Source organism: Oppia nitens, unplaced genomic scaffold (assembly GCF_028296485.1).
Source record: "Oppia nitens isolate AA-2021 unplaced genomic scaffold, nextdenovo-longstitch-racon4-pilon3 scaffold51_pilon_pilon_pilon, whole genome shotgun sequence".
NCBI lineage: Eukaryota > Metazoa > Arthropoda > Arachnida > Sarcoptiformes > Oppiidae > Oppia > Oppia nitens.
Window position 1 is genome coordinate 27,501 of NW_026533234.1, and position 25,520 is coordinate 53,020.

Consider the following 25,520-nt stretch of genomic DNA (forward strand, 5'->3'; position numbering starts at 1 on the left):
TTCAGTATAAATATATTTATTTGAAAAAAAAAATTATAAATATTTTTTTTATTAAGGATTTATTTGCATAAGTGATGGAAATTTCTATTCAATTACAAGTGATATACAATATATAAATATAACATAATTTTTTTGAAATACACAAAAAAAATTATGTATAAAATAATGCAAATATATCCATCAATTTCAATAAAAATAGATAAATTAGGTCTTAATATTTAATATAATATAATTTTTTAAATTTTTTTAAATCTTTATCTTGAAATATAAAAAAAATGATTTAGAAATAAACCAGAAATAAAATGTATATTTTTTTGTTGTTATTTTGAAAATAATTATTAGAAAACCTAAATATTTAGACCAAAATTTTTTTTTAATATTATTTTTGTGGATTATTTAAACAATTTTTATCAAAAATGATGATAATAACGATATTGATATTAAATATATTGAATATATATATTAATAAATTATATACAGTATATAATAGATATATTATTATTTAATTTTTTTGTTGTTGTATAAATAGATATAAATTTTCTGAATTAATAGGCTATTGAAATGGGGAAATTATTTATTTATTTAATATATAGATTTTAATTAATATTTTTTGTTGGTATAAATATATTTATTTAATAATTTGTTGAAATGTTGATTTTCTTTATAATAATATCAAATAATAATAATCATAATAATAATTAATTGCTTTTTCATAGACAATAAATAAATATCATATAAGTTTAATATAGTTTAAGTAATATAATATAACTAATATAGTTAAACTAATTAAATATATATACTGTATATAATTTTCAATAGCTTTTTTGTTGCTAATTATAAATTTATATATCAATATATATATATATATATGAAATTGATTTTAAAAAATAAAATGTTAAACACGTGTTTATCTATTATATAATATTGTAAATATAAATATATATTTAATAAATACATATATAAATACATATTTAATATAATTACCTAAATATTTATATTATAATAATAATAAAAAAATCAATATTTGTTTTTCATAGTAAATATACAAATGAAAATAATTGCAATTATAATAATGCAAGGGAAGTGGGGTTATCACGGGTCTATTTTATATGTGAACACTATGAGTGTCCACTAACCCGTGATGTAAACCCTACTATTACTTAAAGATTAAGCCCTTACTTTGCCCTGCACGTACCAGCATTATTAACTGTAACGGTATGTGGCTTAAGGAGCGAGCGGATCTCCTATCACTGGTTGTGTACAAAGCTATATGTGTTGATTTGTGTATTTAGTCGACCGACTGTTTTAGTTTATGCTGTTTCTTGCATAAACTATCCGTATAATACTACCGTACGGATATCCAACTGATTGGTACAAAGTCTAGTTTTAAGGTCTGTTTAGTAAACATGTTTTCCTTGATATCTCCATAACTACTTGTCATACTGGTCTCCAACAAGTACCATTGGTATCAGTACATAAAACCCGATTTCCAGATCTCGATGACCTTGACCTTGTATAGGTGACCTTGACCTTGGACATGTGACCTTGACCTTGGACGTGTGACCTTGACCTTGGACGAGTGACCTTGACCTTGGACATGTGACCTTGACCTCTGACCTCTGACCTCTGACCTCTGACCTCTGACCTCTGACCTCTGACCTCTGACCTCTGACCTCTGACCTCTGACCTCTGACCTCTGACCTTCGACCTTCGACCTTGGTCAGTGGACCAGGTGGTCAGTATAACAGTTGACCAGTTTGTCTTGTGACTTATTACTATATCTGAGTTAACGTAATAAGTGGACGACTCCCATCGACGCGGCGTTCGATTGCTATCCTTTATGTTAACTGTATCCTATAGGACTGTTGAGCCTGTAGGACCAATGGGCCTGTAGTGAAGCCATATGTGATCCATAATACCATCCATGACGTAATCCATGGTGTACTTCCATGACTCAATCGATAATGTTATCCATGATGTAATCTTTCTTGCGGTCAGCTTTCATCAGTATAACATCGATAGTGTAATCCATGACGCAATCCAAGACCACCAGCCGCGACGAGTAAGTAATACACACAAAGTAATATGCAAATACTTTTATTTCATCTTATAAACAGTTATACATTGTAGTACTCCCAGAGAAACTCCGAAGAGATCTCCGAAGAGAACTGAGAACTGATCTCAGAAGAGAACCCACTTTGGTGTCTGAAAGACACCTCTATTTATACTAAAGTGTACGTGAGAAATAATCAGGTCGTATTGAGTCAGCTTTAATCCCTGGGCGTAAACTATTCATTTTTCTGTATAACATTTCAATACATTATTTTAACTGTGAAATACAGAGTAAAAATAAAATAAAACTTTGCTTAAAAGTAGGAGTTTACTACTCACTGTTCTGTATAACATTTCAATGCATTATTTTAACAGTGAAATACTAAATAAAAATAAAACAAAACTTTGCTTAAAAGTAGGTGTTTACTATTCACTTTTCTGTAAAACACTTAAATACATTTTTAAAAGTGAATTCTAGATTTTAGTATTAAGCAAACATTGGTTTGCAAATATAATTAATTAAATAAAAATAAAACTAAGCGTTGTGTTAAATTCACTTTAGTAAATTTAAACACAAACAAAAATCACTTTTGTATTGAAATAATTATAGCTTTAAAACATTAATCAGTATATCATTGCAATGGCACTGACTACTTATAACACTTCCGCCCCTTCAAGTCTGCATCTGTCCTCAGATGCGTAATTAAGAAATTACGTCTGGTTCATAACTACCCCTCATGTACACAATAGTTTACAATTAATTTTTATAAACTAATTACAAATTTCAAAATTTCAAGCATTACATAAATAAATTTAAGCTATTTTAATTAATGACGTACAATCTGTCCGTTTGTTTGTTATCGTCTTTTTCATTATTCATTTTATTTGTAATTTCTAGTCAACATCTTCATACCCATTATCAACCAATATAATATTCGATTTCTTACTCAGCTTCGTATCGGTTTATTCATTTTATAATAAACCAACTATATTTGATAAATTCACCAATGTCATCTTGTTTTTTCTTATTTATAATAAACTTGTTTTTCATAGGATTCCTTAAATTATGCTTCAATCAGTTTATAAAAGTGGACTATGTTGATAAATTATTTTGTAGTGGTCTTCGTATCGTTATCCATAATAAATCGACTCTATATTCGGTATTTAATACCAATTTCTTTCGATTGCGAATGTCTTGAAACAATATTGCAGTCATCTTCAAGTCATCGATTATTACATATTCACCAGTTTATTTTTCAGAATTTATTATAATTATAAAATCTTTATCCACTTATTTTACGAAATTAATTAATTTTTAAGTTTCAATTAACATGTATACTTGGATTATCCAACTTTTCATTTCATTTGCTTTAAATGGTTTAGCCAAATAACAGAAATCATCTGTAATACGATTTTTAATTAACCGTTGGCTTCTTGTGCTTGATTCTTGACCCATATCTGCCAAGGTTGTCGTTTGGTTGACCATTATTATTTATTATTTCTTTATAACATTTATTAATTAACAACTAATGTTAACAATTATCTCTTTCTCTATCTTTAAATTTAATTATTAAAAATCTAAATATAAATTTTACTAATGACGTTATAGTTTTAACAAATCAAATGGTTTAAATTGCGTACGATTATACATTTTAATAGGCCTATAAATGTTCTAATGTACGAATTCTTTAACTTATGATTCCTATAACAAATTCATTTATTAAAATCTTTTTTACTCATCTTATATAACTTAGAATTCTAAATAGTGATCACTTGTTTATTCCCATTATATCTCATTGAATTGCCTCTATCGGCGTTCTATTCATCTTAATGTACTGTAATTTCATTGCAAAGCACGTCGAGTGACATAATTAATTAATTTTCTTATTTATCATCATCATGGTTTCTAAGTCATGTGAAATCTATATCTCATTGAATTGCCTCTATCGGCGATCTTTTCTTCTTAATGTTTTGCTATTCCATTTTAAGTCTCGTCGATCGACACAATTATATTCATAATTGTCATCTTCAAGTTGTCAATGTCAAATTAAATTTAAGTCTCATTGAATTGCCTCTATCGGCGATCTATTCTTCTCAATTATTTGTAATTGCATTGTAAAACTCGTCGATCGACACAATTAAATTTTTTCTTAATTGTCATCTCAGTCGTGTACAAATTTGCCGCTTCTTAATCATGTATGGGCCTATCAATTGGTTCCATAAATAGGTACTAAGACCTTACTCCGAAGGATTGTGTAGAGACACCAAATCTACTCCTTGTGTGTAACATCGCGATGTCAGCGCTATAACGGGATTTATCATCGTTAAACGCATTCATTATTTTTCTTTGAACCAAATCTCTTCCATCCTCCAAATAATAATACCAAAAGCAAATACACGCGGACTTTATAAAAATACGTTTATTGGTACTAGTCTTCACATCCATATATCGATAAAATTGCGATGTACAGTTTCAAATTTTCTCCGCAAATTTATTTTACTGTTGATTATATGGTGTATGCAAATGGAGGATCTAAGATTTCTTATGAAATCTTCAATGAAGTATCTGACCAACTGTATTATCGTTATGGCGCCATATCACGTCAGAACTTCATCAACAAACCATTTTCTATAATAGGTTTGTACGCTTTCTCACTATGTCTTCATTTTTATAAATTAGGTCAATCAATTTTCATTTTTGAAATTCCATTTCGAAGCGACGGCCCAAATTATCTACTTCGATTATTTCAAATAAATTAATGGTATCAATCAGCTGCAGCATTTCTTCATTTAACTGACATGACTCAGTTATTTAATAACTTATGATTGACTACACAGTGAGTTCAAAAATTCTTTAATTTTATCTCTTTCTAAATCCTAATTGAGTTCCGGATTACTCATTGTCATGTTAGTCTTCTAGGATTTGTCTTTTAAAATCTCCTAATAATCATGATTATCTTCTTCTATTAAATCTCGTCTGATGAAACTTCTTTTATTTCTCTTTTGAATCCCATTCATTGTATTTTGAATGTTTTTTCGTGTTTTGATCCCCAAAGAAATGTAATACCTTTCTTTGTTAATGCTGTATAATGTTTAGCTTTTTTCTTTAATGTTAGTTTTTCTTCACGTATCTTAGTATCTAATATGTCAGCAGATATTCATTATGGTTTTCATGTGTGCCAAAATCTGTTGTCTGAACCATTTCGATATGCCAGTAACCCCAAGTCACATCAAGTGTTTTAAAATAACGAGCGCCTTAAGGCGGTCTAACACTTCAGTGATTCGTCATCCGCAATTTGTCATCTATAGCAATATCGTTGTCTTCTATAATTTATGCTTAATTGTTCTCCACCGTCTTTCTATGATACCATAATAACCAGGAAAGCATATTGGCTATTCTTAATTTTACGTCCTTTGCCTTCTCTCGAATCATTTTTACAATGACGTCGTATTCATTTTAATGTCGGCGGTAAGGACTGAGTCAAATTGCGAAACCGTAATAATCTTGTGCTTAACAACTAGAATTCTTCAAATGTCTGTGTCGTGCTGTGTGAAAACACGTCTATGTTTACATAATGCGAGCGGTAACGTTACGACTGCTGAAGTTTACAGTTAAACCAAGTCGTATACCAACATCAAGTCCAAATAAGAGCAGGTCCAAATTAACTAGTACGTGAAATGTAGTTTGCTTTGATGTACCAGTAGATGGCTTCGTAGCATTCGTGTTTACATTTACTATTCTCATGACAAGTTGTATGGTATCGTTATTGTCAGCCATTATTAAAATAATTACTTATGTTTTAACGTAGTGTGGTTGTTAGGTGTTGGCTTCATCTTGATGCTCATGCGTTTAAATGAGCGTTGAGTACATAAAATGGTTTATCAGTTCAGTATAATGTATTGAATATAAGCAGTGATACATGTATACACAGCGCTATCGGCCACTACAATAGAGTTCTATAGTTTATGATTACTTTGCTTTGTATTTTGGGAGTGCAATAGAACTATGCCTCACGTCCCATAGACTAGCGTTTTGTCATAAACTATGTGTCCGATAACATACGTGAATGTATAACCGATATACCAAATGTATAGCTATACTGATTTAACCAAATTATGTAAACGGTTTAAAAATTACCAATGTGCTTTAATCAGTATATTCGATCCACGACGAAAGGTTGAAGTTCAATGTATGTATATACCAGCTACGCCCAAAGCCATATGGCTCGGACTCAGCGCCAGTCTGGTTATGTTAATCTCTTTTATTCAAATTCTTTAGTACTGTCACCAAATGCGAGTGACTTTTGGTTTATACGTCTCTAGTAATTACGTATTATTCGGATATTTGGTTAGTTCATTTCAGTAGTTTGTATAACATATCGGTGAATCCATAAATTTGTATTTTGTGGAAATTTGCATCCTCCACTGCTTCCACCAAATGTAAGCAACATTAGGTTAAAACGTATTTTGTTTCTTTTAGGATTTCGTATCCTCCAACGATGTAACCAAGTGTAAGGAACATGTGGTTAAGCGTGTTGTGTTTTTTTTGTGGAATATCGCATCCCACCATCGCTGAAACCAAATGTAAGGGACATTTGGTATATACGTATTGTTTCTTTTGGGTATTCGAAATCCTCCAACGCTGCCACCAAATGCAAGGGAAGTGGGGTTATCACGGGTCTATTTTATATGTGAACACTATGAGTGTCCACTAACCCGTGATGTAAACCCTACTATTACTTAAAGATTAAGCCCTTACTTTGCCCTGCACGTACCAGCATTATTAACTGTAACGGTATGTGGCTTAAGGAGCGAGCGGATCTCCTATCACTGGTTGTGTACAAAGCTATATGTGTTGATTTGTGTATTTAGTCGACCGACTGTTTTAGTTTATGCTGTTTCTTGCATAAACTATCCGTATAATACTACCGTACGGATATCCAACTGATTGGTACAAAGTCTAGTTTTAAGGTCTGTTTAGTAAACATGTTTTCCTTGATATCTCCATAACTACTTGTCATACTGGTCTCCAACAAGTACCATTGGTATCAGTACATAAAACCCGATTTCCAGATCTCGATGACCTTGACCTTGTATAGGTGATCTTGACCTTGGACATGTGACCTTGACCTTGGACGTGTGACCTTGACCTTGGACGAGTGACCTTGACCTTGGACATGTGACCTTGACCTCTGACCTCTGACCTCTGACCTCTGACCTCTGACCTCTGACCTCTGACCTCTGACCTCTGACCTCTGACCTCTGACCTCTGACCTCTGACCTTCGACCTTCGACCTTGGTCAGTGGACCAGGTGGTCAGTATAACAGTTGACCAGTTTGTCTTGTGACTTATTACTATATCTGAGTTAACGTAATAAGTGGACGACTCCCATCGACGCGGCGTTCGATTGCTATCCTTTATGTTAACTGTATCCTATAGGACTGTTGAGCCTGTAGGACCAATGGGCCTGTAGTGAAGCCATATGTGATCCATAATACCATCCATGACGTAATCCATGGTGTACTTCCATGACTCAATCGATAATGTTATCCATGATGTAATCTTTCTTGCGGTCAGCTTTCATCAGTATAACATCGATAGTGTAATCCATGACGCAATCCAAGACCACCAGCCGCGACGAGTAAGTAATACACACAAAGTAATATGCAAATACTTTTATTTCATCTTATAAACAGTTATACATTGTAGTACTCCCAGAGAAACTCCGAAGAGATCTCCGAAGAGAACTGAGAACTGATCTCAGAAGAGAACCCACTTTGGTGTCTGAAAGACACCTCTATTTATACTAAAGTGTACGTGAGAAATAATCAGGTCGTATTGAGTCAGCTTTAATCCCTGGGCGTAAACTATTCATTTTTCTGTATAACATTTCAATACATTATTTTAACTGTGAAATACAGAGTAAAAATAAAATAAAACTTTGCTTAAAAGTAGGAGTTTACTACTCACTGTTCTGTATAACATTTCAATGCATTATTTTAACAGTGAAATACTAAATAAAAATAAAACAAAACTTTGCTTAAAAGTAGGTGTTTACTATTCACTTTTCTGTAAAACACTTAAATACATTTTTAAAAGTGAATTCTAGATTTTAGTATTAAGCAAACATTGGTTTGCAAATATAATTAATTAAATAAAAATAAAACTAAGCGTTGTGTTAAATTCACTTTAGTAAATTTAAACACAAACAAAAATCACTTTTGTATTGAAATAATTATAGCTTTAAAACATTAATCAGTATATCATTGCAATGGCACTGACTACTTATAACAATATATATATATTACAAAAATTATTTTCATAAATAATTATATTTATAGCAATAGTTTTCTAATTAAAAAAAATAATTAAATGCAATAATAGTAGCAATTTGTACTTAATTATTATTATAATTAAATTGAACTAGACACATAAAATAAATAAATATATTATCTTATTTGTTTTTAAAAATCTATTGTACTATTATATTGTATTAATATTAATTATATATATATATATATTATTTTTTTGAATGATAACTAAATAATAATTATTAATCAACAATTAATTTGGAAATTTTAATATACGAAAAAAATTTATAGTATTATTAAATATTTTTAATTATAATGTTAACAAAAAAATTGATTTATTATTTACTAAAAACAAGTGATAATATAGTAAACAAATTGTAAAATTGATAAATAAATAAAACACAAAAATAATCAGTTATTATAATTAGTACTTTTTAGTACTAATTATCACTAGTTATTTTTTTAAAATAAAAATATTGCATTTTAAAAATGTATTAAATATTTTTATGCTTAAATTTTTCAGAAAATAAATAAATAAATAAACTATAGTTAGTTGAAAAGTTTAAATTTAAATAATAATAAAATAATTCAATTAATATTGAAAAATATCTATTAATTAATTTATTTATTGTTATTAATATTATATTTTTTATCATTTAATAAATCAATATTTAAAAAAAAACAAAAATGCTAATAAAATTAAAGTAATAATTAATAATAAAATAATAATAATCAGTAAAAATTTAATTTTATTAACTAAAACTATTAATATATTTTTATTTAATTAATTAAAAAATTTACCAAAATATCTTCGATAGATATAAATTGCAATTGATGCAATTAGCCAACCGATAAGACTCCCGATGCCATTGGACACAAACGGCGGTCCGGGTATGACTAGGCCGCCTATAATCCCTCCCAGTGTCGCACAGGCACCCCTGATGTGTCGGTCCATTATTATTATTATTATTATTATTATTACTATAACTATTACTATTATAACTATTACTATTATTAATATTATTATTAGTTTTTAAAAAAACTTTTTTATAATAAAAAAAAACAAAAAACAAAATCAAAAATCAAAATTAAATTTCAAAAAATACAAATCAATAGTTTTTTAGAAAAATTTTATTTTAATAAACAGTTTTTTACAGTTTTTGTGTTTTTTAAAAAAAAACTAATTATATAATACTATATAATAATAATAAGAAAAAATACAGTACATTATTAGTGTATCAAGGTACTATTAATACATATATTCTATACACTGTATACTACATTTGAAAATATAATATAAACGTAATTTATTGTTAAAAATTATTTTATTTATTTATTTACAGTTTTATTATTATTTATATTATTATTATTATTATGTATTCAATTCAATGCATAACTTAGTTATTGATTCGATAAACAATATTAACAACAATTAAAACTACTATTAATTCAATTGTTTTTTTTGTTTTTGTTTTTTTTTATTTGTCAATCAATTGATTGATTCATTGATTTAATAAAACTATTGATTTTGAGTCCAAACACAACAAACAAATGCTCGCAATTCATGTGCGAGCCGTAGTCGGCAATGTTGGCCACCGATCTGGCCATCGATTACGGGTGTCGTCATCATCGGTGGTAACCGCTGTCCTATTCAACAACAACAACAACAACACCAACATATTGACGGCAGCGGCCGTAACTTGTGGCCATCAGTTTGATGTCGTCGGCCGCCGACACTATTCCCAACAACAACAACACATTACCCGATTGGCCGAAGTCGGCCGACTCGAACAGCCGAAAATGGACGGCAAGTACGATACCGGGCAACTGTTTTTGCATCGGGTGTTCGGCTATCGCGGCGTAACACTGTTTCCGTGGATGGCCCGGGTCTACGATCGCGATGTCAATCACAATAAGACACCGACGACGACCACTACGACAACAACATCGACGACACGGTAATCATATTCAACGGCTTTTTTATTGATCTAATCAATTGATCCAATTGTTTTGTTTTTGTTGTTTACAGTCCATTAGCTGCCGATGAGGCCGCTATTGGTTCGACCACCGCTGCGGCCAATGATGACAGCAGCAGTAGTAACGCCAGCGGCTATAATACAGTTGGCCGCGAGGTTAGAGGTCATACACATACCTACTATCAGGTTAGTCATCGTCGCCGCCGATCTGATTCATTCAATGATTGATTGATCCGATTGATTGACCACTACTTTATCAATACTGTTATTAATGATTGTATTTATTGTTTGTTTGTTTGTTTATTTATTACCCGAACTCCAGGTACTCATCGACTCCCGTGACTGTCCTTTTGTGGTAATACTAACAGTGATAATGATTTTACTGGTGTTTAACCTCCCGTTTTCATTGTATATATTTGTATATATTAGCGGACACAGACCGAAGCCGTAACTTTTCTGGGCAATCAAGAAAACAGCCGATCCCTGTACGCCATCCCGGGGCTGGACTATGTAGCCCACGAAGACATACTGCCGTATACGTCGACAGAGAAGCAGCCCATTCAACACGAACTGTTCGACAAGTTTTTGATGGTCGACCCGGAAAAAGATCCGCCGTATAGTCCGCGGGAAACGTTGAGAGCCTGGCAGGAGAAGAATCATCCGTGGCTCGAGTTGTCCGACGTTCACAAAGAGACTACCGATACGATTCGGGTAACTGTTATACCGTTTTATATGGGATGTCGTAACTCGCAAAATGCTAACGTCTATTGGGTAATACATAATTCACAGCCGACTGACTATCCGTTTACTTCAATTGGATAATTACCGGTAGTTTTTTGTTGTTTATTATTATTAGTGGCGATACTGTATACGATTGGAAAACTTGGGCGATATGGCCGTACAGCTTCGGGAACGCCATTGGCGTATATTTAGTTTGTCCGGTACTCTCGAAACGGTTAGAGGACGCGGTGTTGTTGGACAGGTATGTGTGTCAGTGTGTGTGTGTGTATGTATGTGTGTGTGTATGTGTGTGTGTGTATGTGTGTATGTATGTATGTGTGTATGTGTGTATGTGTGTGTGTGTGTATGTATGTATGTGTGTATGTGTGTGTATGTATGTGTGTGTGTATGTGTGTGTGTGTATGTGTGTATGTATGTATGTATGTGTGTGTGTATGTGTGTGTGTGTATATATATATTTGTTTATCTATGTGTGTGTGGTGTCTGAATGTTAATTATAAGTTTTTTATTTATCGGTAAATTATTTTAATAATAATAATTTTTATGTTATTGTGTTTTCTGTTTTCAGGAACCGGTACTGTCAAAGTCGTTTCCAGCCTTTCAGTATAGTAGTCACGTTAGCCTACAGGCGCCCAGTGGTCACATGTGGTTAGCATTAAAACATATACAGTTATTTGTGTTTATTTTTTTGGTAATTTAATTATTAATTATTTTGTTTTGTTTTTATCTCTCGGGTTAATGATTTTAGGGGTACATTCAAGATGGAGAAAGAGGACGGAACGACATTTGACTGCCGTATACCTCCCTTTACACTGGAAAGCAAACCCGATGCCAATAGTCCGTCACCTAATGCTAATACATGAGCCGCCGATATATATATATATGATATGATATAATACTAACTAAATATTTTTTAAAACTTAAAATTTAGTTTATGTTATCATAAAAAAATATAATTTATATCTACTTTTTAACGTTATATAACAAAACAATATATATATATAAATATATATAAATTACAAATTTTTTTCTAATATGTAAATTTTTTTATTAGTCATAAATTAAATGATTTATTAATTATAATTATAATTAAATAAATGTATAGACTTTTTGTTTGTTTTTTTTTGTTTAATTAACTTAATTTTTTGTTCTTAATTTAATTTAATTACAAATATAATGATATTTTTATTTTTTTTTTGATTTAATGTTTTGTTGATATGTTTACAACAACAAAAAAATATTATTAATTCAAAAAAATCTTGAATATAATAGTTTAATACTATAATAATAATACAAAATATTTTTATTATATATATATATTGAAATATATCTAATTTTTTTGTGTCAAATGAATGTTTGGAAATAATAATAAGTTATGTTTTGATTTATTTTTTTTTAGTTTAATTGATTGAATGATTGATTGATTGATTGACTTATTTGTCGATAAATGTCAGTTCCGTTACCAGAGACAAGTGATCGGACGGATACCAGGGATTAGGTATAGGTTTAGTCAATAGCTTACTGTCCACTGATAGTACAGATTTAACTGAAAAACAATCTTTTCGGACAAATATATAGTCCAATGTTTTCTTCAATTGTCGTTCGCCCTGACGTTTAGTCCATGTAGTGAATGCCGGTTCCGAACCCAAGGCTTGCCTATAAACCGATGACAACACTGAGGATGTGGTAGACGTCAGGTGCCTGTAGACCTGTTCCTGGGGTTCGGCATTAAAATCGCCGCAAACAACTAACGGCATATGTTTTGATTTTTTCAACAAATATTTTAGTAGATCTTTGCCTAAAAAAAAACAAACAAAACAAAAAATTAATTAATTTTTTTAATTACCAAAAAAAAATAATCAAATTAGGCGTGATTCACATATTACGTTCGCACTTGAGGGGAGGGTGGGGGGTTAACTAAAGCAAACTTTTGCTAACGAGAGGGGAGGGGAGAGACATTAAGAACGTTCGCCTATAGATAATATTTTATTTCTGTGGTGGTGTGGGGTGGGGTATGAGATAACGGTTAGGGATATGCAAACGTAATTTTTTTAAAATTTCTACATTGCGAACATAGGGGAGGGAGGGAGGGGTCTAGATTTTTTAAAAAGTGCGAACGTAATATGTGAACAACACCTTACGGGTATTACTATATTTAGTTTTATTTTTTGTTGGGTCAGTCATCCATACAAACCTTGTTCATTACGATAGGCCGATAGTATAGGTCCGCGTCTGGCTTTCAGGTGAGTATTGGCTATACAAACATACCGTCCCGATAGGCGATGTTTGAATGTAGCCGTCAGTACCACTTGATTGGTCTTATAGGAGTAGACACGCAAAATACGTTTGGAGTATTTGATTAGGTCTAGCCTATCGGTACGCCAGAATATGGCGCAACCGTCGGGTCCCGAATTGTTGGCCATATAATTGCATGGCGAGTCGGGTTTCGGTACAAATATACCGCCATAGCCCAGTTGGCTTAGTATACTGATCAGGTAGTCAAAACAGTCGACCTGTTTTTTTTTAAATATATATATTTATAAATCAATAATTAATTAATAATAATTAAAAAAAACATATATATATATATATATAATTAAAAAAAAAGTTATGCGAAAACAATAAATATATATTTTTGAATAAAAAAAATTATTGAATCATTTGTTTGTTATATTAGATAATTTTGTTATTTTTGTTAAACAAAAATTTTTTTAAAAATTTATTTATATCAATCAATCAATAATTACTTAATAATAATCATAATAATAAAATATATATATAATTTTTTTTTTATAAAAAAAAGTTATGCGAAAACAATAACAACAATAAATTAAAAAAAAATTGTTGAATCATTTGTTTGTTTGTTATATTATAGATAATTAGTTATTTTTTTCACTAAAAAAATTTATTTATATATATAAATGTATTGTTTTTTTTGGTTATTGTTATTTAAAAAATACTTATTTAAATATTATTTAATTAAATAAAATTAATTTTATTTGTGTGTAATATATAGGACATACCTCTTGCATACAAATGACATCAATGGTCGAGTAGTTGACTATTTCTAATACAATCTTCCAGATTCTTGACGACCATCTTAGCTGATCCTCTGGTAATGTCTCAAATCGGTCATAATTGATGGCCAATGCTATTGATTGATTGGATTGATTGGTATTTTTTTATATAAAAATAATTAGATATATATAGATATTTTTATAGATATAGACCAAAAAAAATGTTTATCAATATTATTTTTTTTTATTAATAACACATGTATTTAAATGATATTATTGTTGACATTTAAATTTAAATGCAATAATCAAATAATTGGGTCAATGTTTTACTACTACTACTACTACTACTGTATATATGATATTATTAACTCCCGGTTTCCTTAACCCGTAAAACAAGTTATAACTTATAATAACTCTCTCACTCTCTCTCTCTCTCTCTATCTTTCTCTCTCTCTCTCTCTCTCTCTCTCTCTCTCTCTCTTCTCTCTCTCTCTCTCTCTCTCTCTCTATCTATCTCTCTCTCTCTCTCTCTCTCTCTCTCTCTCTCTCTCTCTCTCTCTCTCTCTCTCTCTCTCTATCTTATCATAACTTTCGTCAACTGTTTACTTATTTAATCATCAAATCATTGTTTTTGTATTTTTGTCATCAAAAAAAAAAAATAATACTAACATAATAAACAAACTGTTGTTTTTTACATAAATAAATAATTACTTAATAATAATAGAAAACTTTTTTTTAGTAATTTTTTGTTGTGGTCTGTAACTGTTTGTAAACTGGTGTAACTGTTTGTAGTAATGTTTTCTAATTAATTATATAAATATATTTTCAATACTAATAATAGATACATACCTTCGGAACAGATATTCCAAGACATTATACGAAGTCCGTCACCATTACTGGTATCGATGGACGGGTAGTTAATGTCTTGTCCGATATCTTTGCCAATGATATCAATCATATTTCTGGTAAGTATTGGCGGTGTAGTTGTCGTTGTCGGGGATGAGTCTACAGGACTGGCATTAAGTTTGGCGTAACATAACTGTCTCATCTGTTCATCAGTACATCTATTGATTGTCTTATTGTTGTTATTGTTTTCATCACCGGATGATGACCTGTGGATCACTTTCTTGTACTCGACGGCCGATTCGATGGCATTGATAAACGATTGGGTATTTCCGTCACTTTTTTTTTAAATATAACAAAACAAAAAACCAAAAAAAAAACATTAGTTTTTTTAATTAAAAAAAAACTTTTAAAAAAAATTTAGTTGAAAAATACCGTATCATTTGCAACACTAACGACTTTCGCCGGTTGTTTAATTGCAACGATAGTTTGATGTCCTGGTCTAAGATATTGTGCAACTGATTGCAAACACTGTAAATACTTGGCGACAACATGTCTAATATAGGGGGGGATCGGGATATATGTGTCTGACTGACTGTCTGTCCACACACACACACACAAAAAAGTTTGTAACACAAAATGTTTTAAATATATATATATATATAACAAAAGTTTTTTTTTATAACAACTATTATGAACTCATAGAAACACAAACTGAAAATACATTTGTTTTTTTTTTAAATAAATAAAGTGTTTATATATATAACTACTTTTCAATTGAACAAAAAATAATTTTGAACAGTTTTTTATTGTTTCATTTCATTACAAAATAATAATAATGATTATTATTATTAAACATTTTATTAAAAAGTTAGATTACAAGGTAACCGATGATTACAACTAAAACAAGGTTAGGACTTGTTATTAAAAACTTAGTGTCGATATTTGAAAATATTAAAAAAACAATTGTATGAATAAATTAATAATAATAAAGTTATGATAATATAGCAAATAATTAATAATTAGTTGTATATATTGATTGATAAATATATTTATATATATATATACAACTTGTTTATCATCAGTTAGAGAAAAAACTTGAACCCAAACCGCAAATAATATTAATATATATTAAACTAATACTTAAAAACTTATTATTATTATTATTATATTAATACTTATACTAATAATAACCACACCATCAGTCTCTGGGCTCAAACACCTCTCTCTCTCTCTCTCTCTCTCTCTCTCTCTCTCTCTCTCTCTCTCATACATACAGTAAACACTACAGTATATTAACACTAATTAGTTATTATTATTATTAGTAGTAATATTTTAGTTTTTAAAAATAAATTTTAAACTTATTTAAAATTTTTCCTAATAACTTGAAGCTCAAGGGAATGGTAGCAAACGTGATGATGAGGAGGAGGAGGGGTGACATTTAGTTAAAATTATTATTATTATTATTATTATTATTGATAAAAATAACTATATATTTATTGATAGATACCAATGAATATTATTATTAGTATTTATATATATATATATTATGTTATATAGTAGTAGTAGTGGTAGTAGTAGTAGTAGTTGTTTATCATTAGGTTGTCATTTGACTATAAGTTATCAATAAATACTAAATGTTTTTATCATTTAAAATTCAATATACAATTTAAAGTGCAATGTGTTTATATATATATATATATATATATATATATATATATATATAACTGATAATTATATTATAAATATATTATTATTATTATTTTGATAATAAATTAAAAATTTATGAATCACTTTTTAAATATTATTATAAGATAATAAAATATTTTTTTAATTAATGTTTTTATTATTTTTTTTATTAACTTAATTATTCAATATTTTATTATTATATAAATTGAGTTTAATAATAATAATTATTATTTTATATTTTAAATAAATTTAGGATTTTTTTTTATATATATAATATTACTGTACTTTTTAAAATTAACATTTTAAAGTAATAATAATTAAATAAATATTTACAATACTATTGATATATATATATATTTATATTAAATTTTTATTTTTGAGTCATTAAACGGAAATTGATTGCAACAAAAATATGTTATGAAAAAAATTTTAATTTTCAAAATCAAGGTTTTCTAAAAATAAAAATTAAAATAAATTTTTGATATCTAAATAGATTACTAATTGTTATGATTATTGTTATTATTAATAATAATAAATTCTATAAATATATATATAGAAATTAAATAATTTTGTTTTATTTAAAACTAATTTTTTTAAATTAGTTTTTTTTAGTTTCTCCTATTAATCTATATATAGATCAATAAAAAAATTAATATTTGATTTTTATTATAATTTGTTAATTGATTAATAAGTTTTACTAAATAAATAGTAATATTTTTGTTATTATTATTATTAGTAATAATTAAATATATATATATATATATATATATATAAATTATAAAATAATTATTTAATTTATATATATATATATATATATATATATATGTTTTCAATTGCCTTAAGAATTCAAATAATAATTATTTAGTTTTTTGTATATCAAAACAATGATTTTTTTAACCTAATATCATAATTATTTTATAATTATTTTTTTAAAAAATAAATGACTCATATTATTAGTAATATTTTTTTTAAAATTAGTTATTATTGATACTATTAAAAGATAAAAACTTATTATCATTAAAAATTAAACAACAAAAACTAAGTAATTATTAAATAAAATTTATTTAATTAATAAAACAATATAAACATGTTTATATTTTACATTTAAAAAAAACATTTTTTTTAAATTTTAAAATTTAACTTACATTTAATTGCTGAAAGTTATATTTATATGTAGACACCTAATACTTATATTAGTTTATATAACTTTTTAAATAATAAAATAATAGTTTTATAATAAAAGTTTAAAATTATGATTTTTCTAGATATAATAAATTTATTTAAAATACCCAATATTAAAAAACAATTACAATATTTTATTAATTAAAATCATATATACAGTATATATATTTATTAATTGTAATAAGTATAACAATTCAATAGTCTATCTGTATAATGTATAATATCTATTAATTTTTATTTTTTTTAGAAAAATATTTCACTAAAATATTGCAATCTAATTTCAATACAGAATATATATATATATATATATATATATATATATATATTATTTATAATATTATTTTATAAACAAAATTTTTTTACCATATCATGTAATTGTCATATCAATAAATCCATAAAATATTTACAAATATATACATAAAAAAATTATTTTATTTTAAAAAAAAATCATAATTAATGTTTTAGAAAATTACGATTAACTATCTATGATAAACATATTTTAAAAATAATTATGAAATTTGTAAAATAAAATTAATTTATAAATTAATTTATTAGCAATTAAACTGAAAACAAACTAAACCTATTTATAAGTATTAATTATTAAGAAAATTATTAATTAATTAATTAACTAACTAAACTAACTAATATATAAACTACATTTAAGCTATATATATTTTAAACTATAGTTAATATTAATTATTAGTTTATTTTAGAATTTTAATAAATTAGTACTAATTATTATTAACTTCAACAAAAAAAAAATAACTAGCAACATTATTATAAAATTATTAACAATATGTCTTAATTTTTAAAAATTGTTTTAATTAAATTAAATAAATCAAAATTATTAATTACTTATAGTAAAAGTAAATTATTATAGTACTGTATACTGTATATTATTAGTACAGTGTTGGCAGTGTTAAAAAAGTGTTAAAATATAATACTTCATATTATATTTTAAAAAATAGGCAAAATTACTAAAAAAAACCCTGTATTTTCCAACCCTGTACTGTAATACAGTGTAACGGTAAAGTATATATTTAAATCAAATCAAAAATAACATACGTAGAAATGTTATTGAATTTATTTTTAATTAATTAATTAATTATAAATTTTTTACTAAAATATTTCAATCCTATTAATCAAAAAAAAAAGTTATTACAGACACACAAAAAACTTATTGGTAGTCAATAAGTCTTTATATACAATATATATTGATTAAAATACTTGCATACTGTATATAACTATTATTTAGTTAATATTATTTTAAATCAATTAATAATTAATTCACCATGGTGCTAGTTATAACTTTTATTATAACTGTATTTTATTATTTGTCATTAATTACACCGCCAGCTGATTGTGATTCTACAATACCTTTTTAGTAATTAATTATTAACTATTACTATTACTATTACTATTACTATTACTATTACTATTACTATTACTATTACTATTACTATTACTATTACTATTACTATTACTATTACTATTACTATTACTATTACTATTACTATTACTATTACTATTACTATTACTATTACTATTACTATTACTATTACTATTACTATTACTATTACTATTACTATTACTATTACTATTACTATTACTATTACTATTACTATTACTATTACTATTACTATTACTATTACTATTACTATTACTATTACTATTACTATTACTATTACTATTACTATTACTATTACTATTACTATTACTATTACTATTTATTACAATTTATTTTTTAGTAATGGACCGCAAACAGTCTATATACAACTAATCAATGGTAAAACAATTGAAATATCAATTGACGTTATAAAAGGGACAGTTGGCGACGCTAAACAATTAATTCACGATAAACAGGGTATACCTATTAAGGTTATCCGATTGTTTTATAATAACAAACCAATGGACAATGATAAAACCCTGATTGGTAAATATGGTATTACAAAAAAATCGACAATTAAATTAGTTGTAAATAAAAAAAATTAACTAGTGTCTAATTTAATTTAATTATTAGTATTATTATTGTACAACTTAATAATAATTAAAATACATTTTTAACAACAAAAAAAAGTAAATAATAATATATTATTTTATATTAATAATTATATTTTATGACTAAATTAATGTTTTTTTTTTTTTTAAAAATGTTGTTTTACAATGAATGTTATGTTAATGTTATTACATTGTTTTTAATTAACTATAATTAATTATTGTATAATATTTTTTTTAAAAAAAACAATTATTTCTATTTTTGCTAAATTAATAAATTTTTTATTTATAAATTACTGACAATAAATATAAACAATAAAATAGTTGTAAAAATCTTCTTATAGAAAACTTTATATATTTTTTAAATAATTTTTTAAATATTATATTACTTGTTATTACATAATATTAAGTATTTCTATATTTTAATATTTTTTTATTTTGTTTATTGCATAATAACTTTATAAACTTAGTTTTCGGAATTTTTTTTTTAAAAATGTAATTTGATTCATAGTATTTTATGTTGAAATTTTTAATTTCTAAAAAAAACTAATAAAATTTATTAATTTTTTTGCGTCAATAGTAAGTGATTGACAAAAAAAAACGAGAAATTTCTTGAAAAAAAATTTCCAGAAAAACTAATTTATTTAATTATTATTATTATTACTTATTATATTATCAATGATATAATTTTATAATATATATTTTTAAAAACAATAATTTACTGAAAAAGATTAGATTTAAAAATAGTTTTAAAAAAATACAGATTCTAGTTGTTTAATGTAAAATTAATTTTAGTTTATTTATTGTTATTTTTATTAAAAAAAAAATCTAACAAATATAAGTATATATTTATATTATTCATAACATTTAATTAATAAATAATGTACTGTACATTTATTACAACAAATAGAAACAATTTTTTTAAAAATTAAATTGTTATGAAATATATATATATATTTTTTTTAAAATGTAAATTTATAATAGTAATACATAGTATTTTAAATCTACTATCTCAAATATTAATTTCTATTATTGTATTGATATATAAATTAGCATCACTACTATTAAAATAATCTGTCTGCCCTGGCAATGCCCAAATAGATGCCATAAATGCCTGGCATTTTAGTCATCTATTTTATTTGCCTGCCAATTTAAATTGCTAAAAAGCAACTGTATTTATAAAAATAATGTAATTTAGTATTTTAACGTGTTAATTAAATTTACAATTTACTTATTTCCAATGATATTACCTTTTAATTAAAGGTATACAAAACAAAAATACAAGCAAATATATTATAAAAACAATGTTTTATAAATTAATTAATAATATATAATTAAAATAATAGGTGTCACCACCTGAAAATAGATGCCCAGGGCATGGCAGAGACAGGGCAGGCATTTGGTAAAATTGGCATCTATTGTTTATGCCTGCCATTTTTAAAACCCTGATTACAACACATAGAAACAATTTTTTTTAAATTAAATTTTTATTAAATATAATTTTTTTTATATAAATTCATAAATATTTTTAACATATGGGTTTATTTTTTTTAGTTTGTGACGGGCATATATGGGGGTTTACCTGTCAATAGCCCGTAAAGTAGACTTTACGAAGCAATAATCAATGCGGGGTATGTTTGATAGGGAACTGTGACGTAATTTATGAATGGGTTGCTATTTAGAAGACTATTTAAGAATTACGGTATATTTGAATGGCTTATTTACTACGTCACAGTATTTATGAATAGCCCATTCGGGGCTCTGGTCACTGGTAACTGCGCTGTATATCGGTATTTAGTATCGGAAGCCTTGTATCGGAACTTAGAAAGACTTGTCCGTAAGATTACGGAATAATAGCCTAACTCTGTTACACCTAAGGCTTGCACTTACTATTCAAATAATTAGTACAACTATTTATGAGCCTTGAAGCCCCTCCTAGACTAGCTATTGCTAGCCTGAGCTCGACTTTATTGATAAATATAATGAGATAGTCAATGATATACATGTATTGCAAATTACAGTATATTAAACATAATAATAATTAATTTAACTTATTTACAAAATTAATAATAAATTATAATGCATTTTAAACAACAAAACATAATATTAATAAACATAATTAATACGAAATTAGACAATAATATCAAATATAATTAAATATAATATAAATTTTAATAAATTTAAATGTGTTTAATATCGCACATAACAAAATCGATTTTGTTATGTGCTATTGGTAACGGTATGAGCGCTGATGATATTTGTCCCGTTATATTCTTCTACGGTTGAAAAAGAATTTTCGACATAGGGGAAAATTCTATGTAGCGATGAGACATTGAGTGTTGATGTCGAAGCGCGATGTTAATTCCTTGTTGTTGTTGTTACTTTGAAAATAATTTCTTTAAATCGTATGTGTCGGTAGTGAATCGGTAGTTTAATAAATAAGTCATATTTAATCATGTCAATTAGTTGTATGTATGTGGACATGCGTGTTGTAGGATTTAGATCGCTGTGTTTGCGATGTATTGATGTATTGTCCAGGAATGACATGATTAGTGTGAGTAGATAATAAATATTAATAATATTAACGGCATTGATATTATGTGAGCGGTTAGTTGGTATTTGTAGCGGCGGCGGTTGTTGTCAACAGTAGAGCTTTCGAGTATTCCACGCGTATTTGTGTCTGAGTATTGATCACTGCGTTTGCCGAAGTCTAGGTTGAAATATAGTTGAGTGTGAGTAGAGATGCCGATGATGTAGGATTTGTGAAATAAAAGCATGACTAGGCTTTGAGTGCATGTGGATCGCTCAGTGTATTTAAGCATATCGGTGTCGTAAGATTGACGACCGCTTAAACTGATGTCCAGCCGTACAGACAATTGTAGCAGAGGCTTGTTGATGTTACCGTCGGAGACTTGCTTTGCTTTAGTCTTTATAAGTATAAGGCGACCGGAGGAGCACGACATCTGTCCGTGGCTAATCTTTGAAAAGCATCCGGCGCTAAGTGTTTCGACAACCAAAGACTTAAGTGCATTGTGAGCAATGTCACGACTTAGCTCGGTGTCATGTGTGTGAGAGACGGTTTGAGTGATATTAGGTTTGTCGGCTTTATGTATATTATGTGACTCTTTAATTTTTAAAGGTATTTGTTTGCCGCGAATGTTATTTATTTGTTTACCGCTTGTTAGTATTGTATTAGATGTTTGCACCTGATATGTATTGCGTTTACGTGGTGCATTGATGCCGTATTGTTGTTTAGGCATGTAATCGTTGTTTTGTTGCCGTGAATTGTATTTACGAGTGTTGGCAACAGGTGATGGTAAACATGGTTTTGTATTGGTATACGATAGATCTGTATACCTATTTTTGTGTTGTACAGACTTATGTTGGTTTGTTGGTGGGACATCGGCTGTACCGAATTGTCTTTGCATTTTAGACCTAACGATGTCCCATTGCGTATAGTTGTCCATAATCTCGTCGGCGTACCACTGAAGAGCTTTTGATTTTAAATTGTACATCAACTGATGGATGCGCTCGGTACCCGACATGTGTTGTGTATTAACTCATATAATTTGAGCCATGTTTCGAATTTAACATCGGTATTATAACCGGAATACTTTGTTAATGTCATAATTATAATTTGTTTAAATTGTTTTTATAATAAATGTTTTAAATAAAGATATAATATTTAAATGCTTTTAAATAGATATAAATTAAATTATTATTTAGAGTAACCTTTAACAATTGGTTACAGTGATTTAAATGTTTTATAATAGTTATGATAATAAATTAGTTTAAATATATAAAGTATTGAATGTTATAATTCAAATGAGTAACCTTAACAATTGATTACTATGTTATTGTTAATAAATGTATAATAAATTTTATAATTAAATTTTTAAAGTAAACTCTATTTATAATGTATTATTAAGCTGAATATGATATGTATTAAATGTTTTATAAAATTCTGATAATAATAATTTATAATTTGATCTAAAGTCGATTTTAGATATTAACTGAAATACAGTATTGTATAATAAATATTTGTTATAATATATTTTATAATAGAAATTATAATTGTATTTAATAAGTAGTAATAATAAATGTTTTTAACAATTAAGTGTTGTTTAAATGTAACTTAATTGTATGATAATAAATTGTAATAAAATGTGTTTTTTTTAAATAATTTATTTTATAGAAATTATCGATATACTGAATAAATTTCAATAGTATTTGTTTACAATAATTAAATGTTATAAAGATAATTGATTTACAATAGTTTGGATTAAATGTTTCAAATAATTATGTATTGTAAATATAATTGTTTAATAATTGTTTGAATTAGATGTTTAGAAATATTTTAAATATATTTTGTTTGTATTTATAATTTTGTAATTATAATTGGTATGAATTGTTTAGTATGTCTGGTAGATCTCTTTTTTATTAAGTTAAATTGTTTTAATTTGAATGACTATAAAGTTGATTTTATAAATGTGTATTAAACTGTTATATGGTTTAGTTTAGTTTAAATTGTAAAAATAAATTGCTTTTGAATTTGTTATTTAAATTGTTATATTTGTATTGTAAGATAGACTATACAAGTTATTTACGTATGATTAAGTTTATAATATAAACTAACGTTAACTGTTGTCTATACTGTACAATAAAGTAGACTGTATTATATGTGTATGAGTAACCAGTTATCGGCTACTAGTACTAGTGTACGGAAATTGAATTGAAGTAAATGTTTATTAACTACAGTATGTGTATTAGTTTTATATGCGCTTGTGTGCTAAATGTTTTACGCTGCGTTTGTGAGGGCTATATGTTTAGGTATATTTGCGGCTTACGGTATCGCGTGGCTTACTATCAGCGCAACTAAGGTTTACGCGGCTTACGATTGGCACGGCTGTGATTCGCGCAATAGGTACTGATCGTCCACCGCTCGTTCAGGCTACGTAGATCAGATTTATATTTGGTGAGGCCCTAATAAGTAGTTTAGTTAACAGCGGCAATTATTTCGGTAATGTGTGCGCCAAGTATTGTATGAGTACATTAAGTGTACTGTAGTTATAGTGTAGTTATGTTTTAAATAAGTTTAATATTTTCGGTAATAATTGCGTAGCTTTTGTTTTATTGTTTGTAGTTATTTGTTCATTAAGTTTATTTATGTAAGCTACGGGTAATTACATTAGCGTGTAATTACTATTATTGTTTACGGCAAATATAGGCTTTGAATTACTATTGATATGTAATTGTACTGTACTGTACGGCACTATCGGAAAAAATAAATTAAATAATTAGGCCGTGTATAGTGATAAATATTGGGTAACTGATTTATACAGTATTATAGTATAATTGCTTTTTAATAAATGTACTGTATATTAATTTTATTTTTAAGTGAAAGCGCAGTAATAATTATGTATGGTTAGGCAGGACTGTTATTAATAGTATTGTCGGTAATATAGGTAGGGATTTGCAATCCTACCGACTGCGCCAAATGTGACGGGCATATATGGGGGTTTACCCGTCAATAGCCCGTAAAGTAGACTTTACGAAGCAATAATCAATGCGGGGTATGTTTGATAGGGAACTGTGACGTAATTTATGAATGGGTTGCTATTTAGAAGACTATTTAAGAATTACGGTATATTTGAATGGCTTATTTACTACGTCACAGTATTTATGAATAGCCCATTCGGGGCTCTGGTCACTGG

The 25,520-nt window shown here is 27.2% G+C and overlaps 3 protein-coding genes across 3 annotated transcripts in view; 1 reads left to right on the forward strand and 2 right to left on the reverse strand.

Moving 5' to 3' along the window:
• LOC128960718 (cilia- and flagella-associated protein 251-like) overlaps window positions 1–9,319 on the reverse strand; it is a 13,476-nt gene extending 4,157 nt beyond the window's left edge. Inside the window, exon 1 of the mRNA XM_054306850.1 lies at window positions 9,166–9,319. Within this exon, the coding sequence (XP_054162825.1) occupies window positions 9,166–9,319 (154 nt within the window). The remainder of the gene's footprint in view (window positions 1–9,165) is intronic.
• A 422-nt stretch (window positions 9,320–9,741) lies between these two features.
• On the forward strand, window positions 9,742–11,946 carry LOC128960715 (polymerase delta-interacting protein 2-like). The gene is made up of 7 exons (XM_054306846.1): window positions 9,742–10,322; window positions 10,394–10,526; window positions 10,663–10,695; window positions 10,770–11,111; window positions 11,197–11,322; window positions 11,649–11,728; window positions 11,829–11,946. The coding sequence occupies exons 1-7, from the start codon at window positions 9,916–9,918 to the stop codon at window positions 11,941–11,943; spliced, it is 1,236 nt and encodes a 411-aa protein (XP_054162821.1). The 5' UTR covers window positions 9,742–9,915; the 3' UTR covers window positions 11,944–11,946.
• A 493-nt stretch (window positions 11,947–12,439) lies between these two features.
• LOC128960716 (nocturnin-like) lies at window positions 12,440–15,538 on the reverse strand. The gene is made up of 5 exons (XM_054306847.1): window positions 15,376–15,538; window positions 14,947–15,278; window positions 14,104–14,231; window positions 13,275–13,593; window positions 12,440–12,878 (listed from the first exon to the last, which is right to left on the reverse strand). Exons 1-5 carry the CDS (start codon window positions 15,492–15,494, stop codon window positions 12,514–12,516), a joined length of 1,263 nt encoding a protein of 420 aa, XP_054162822.1. The 5' UTR covers window positions 15,495–15,538; the 3' UTR covers window positions 12,440–12,513.
• Between the last annotated feature and the right edge of the window lie 9,982 nt (window positions 15,539–25,520).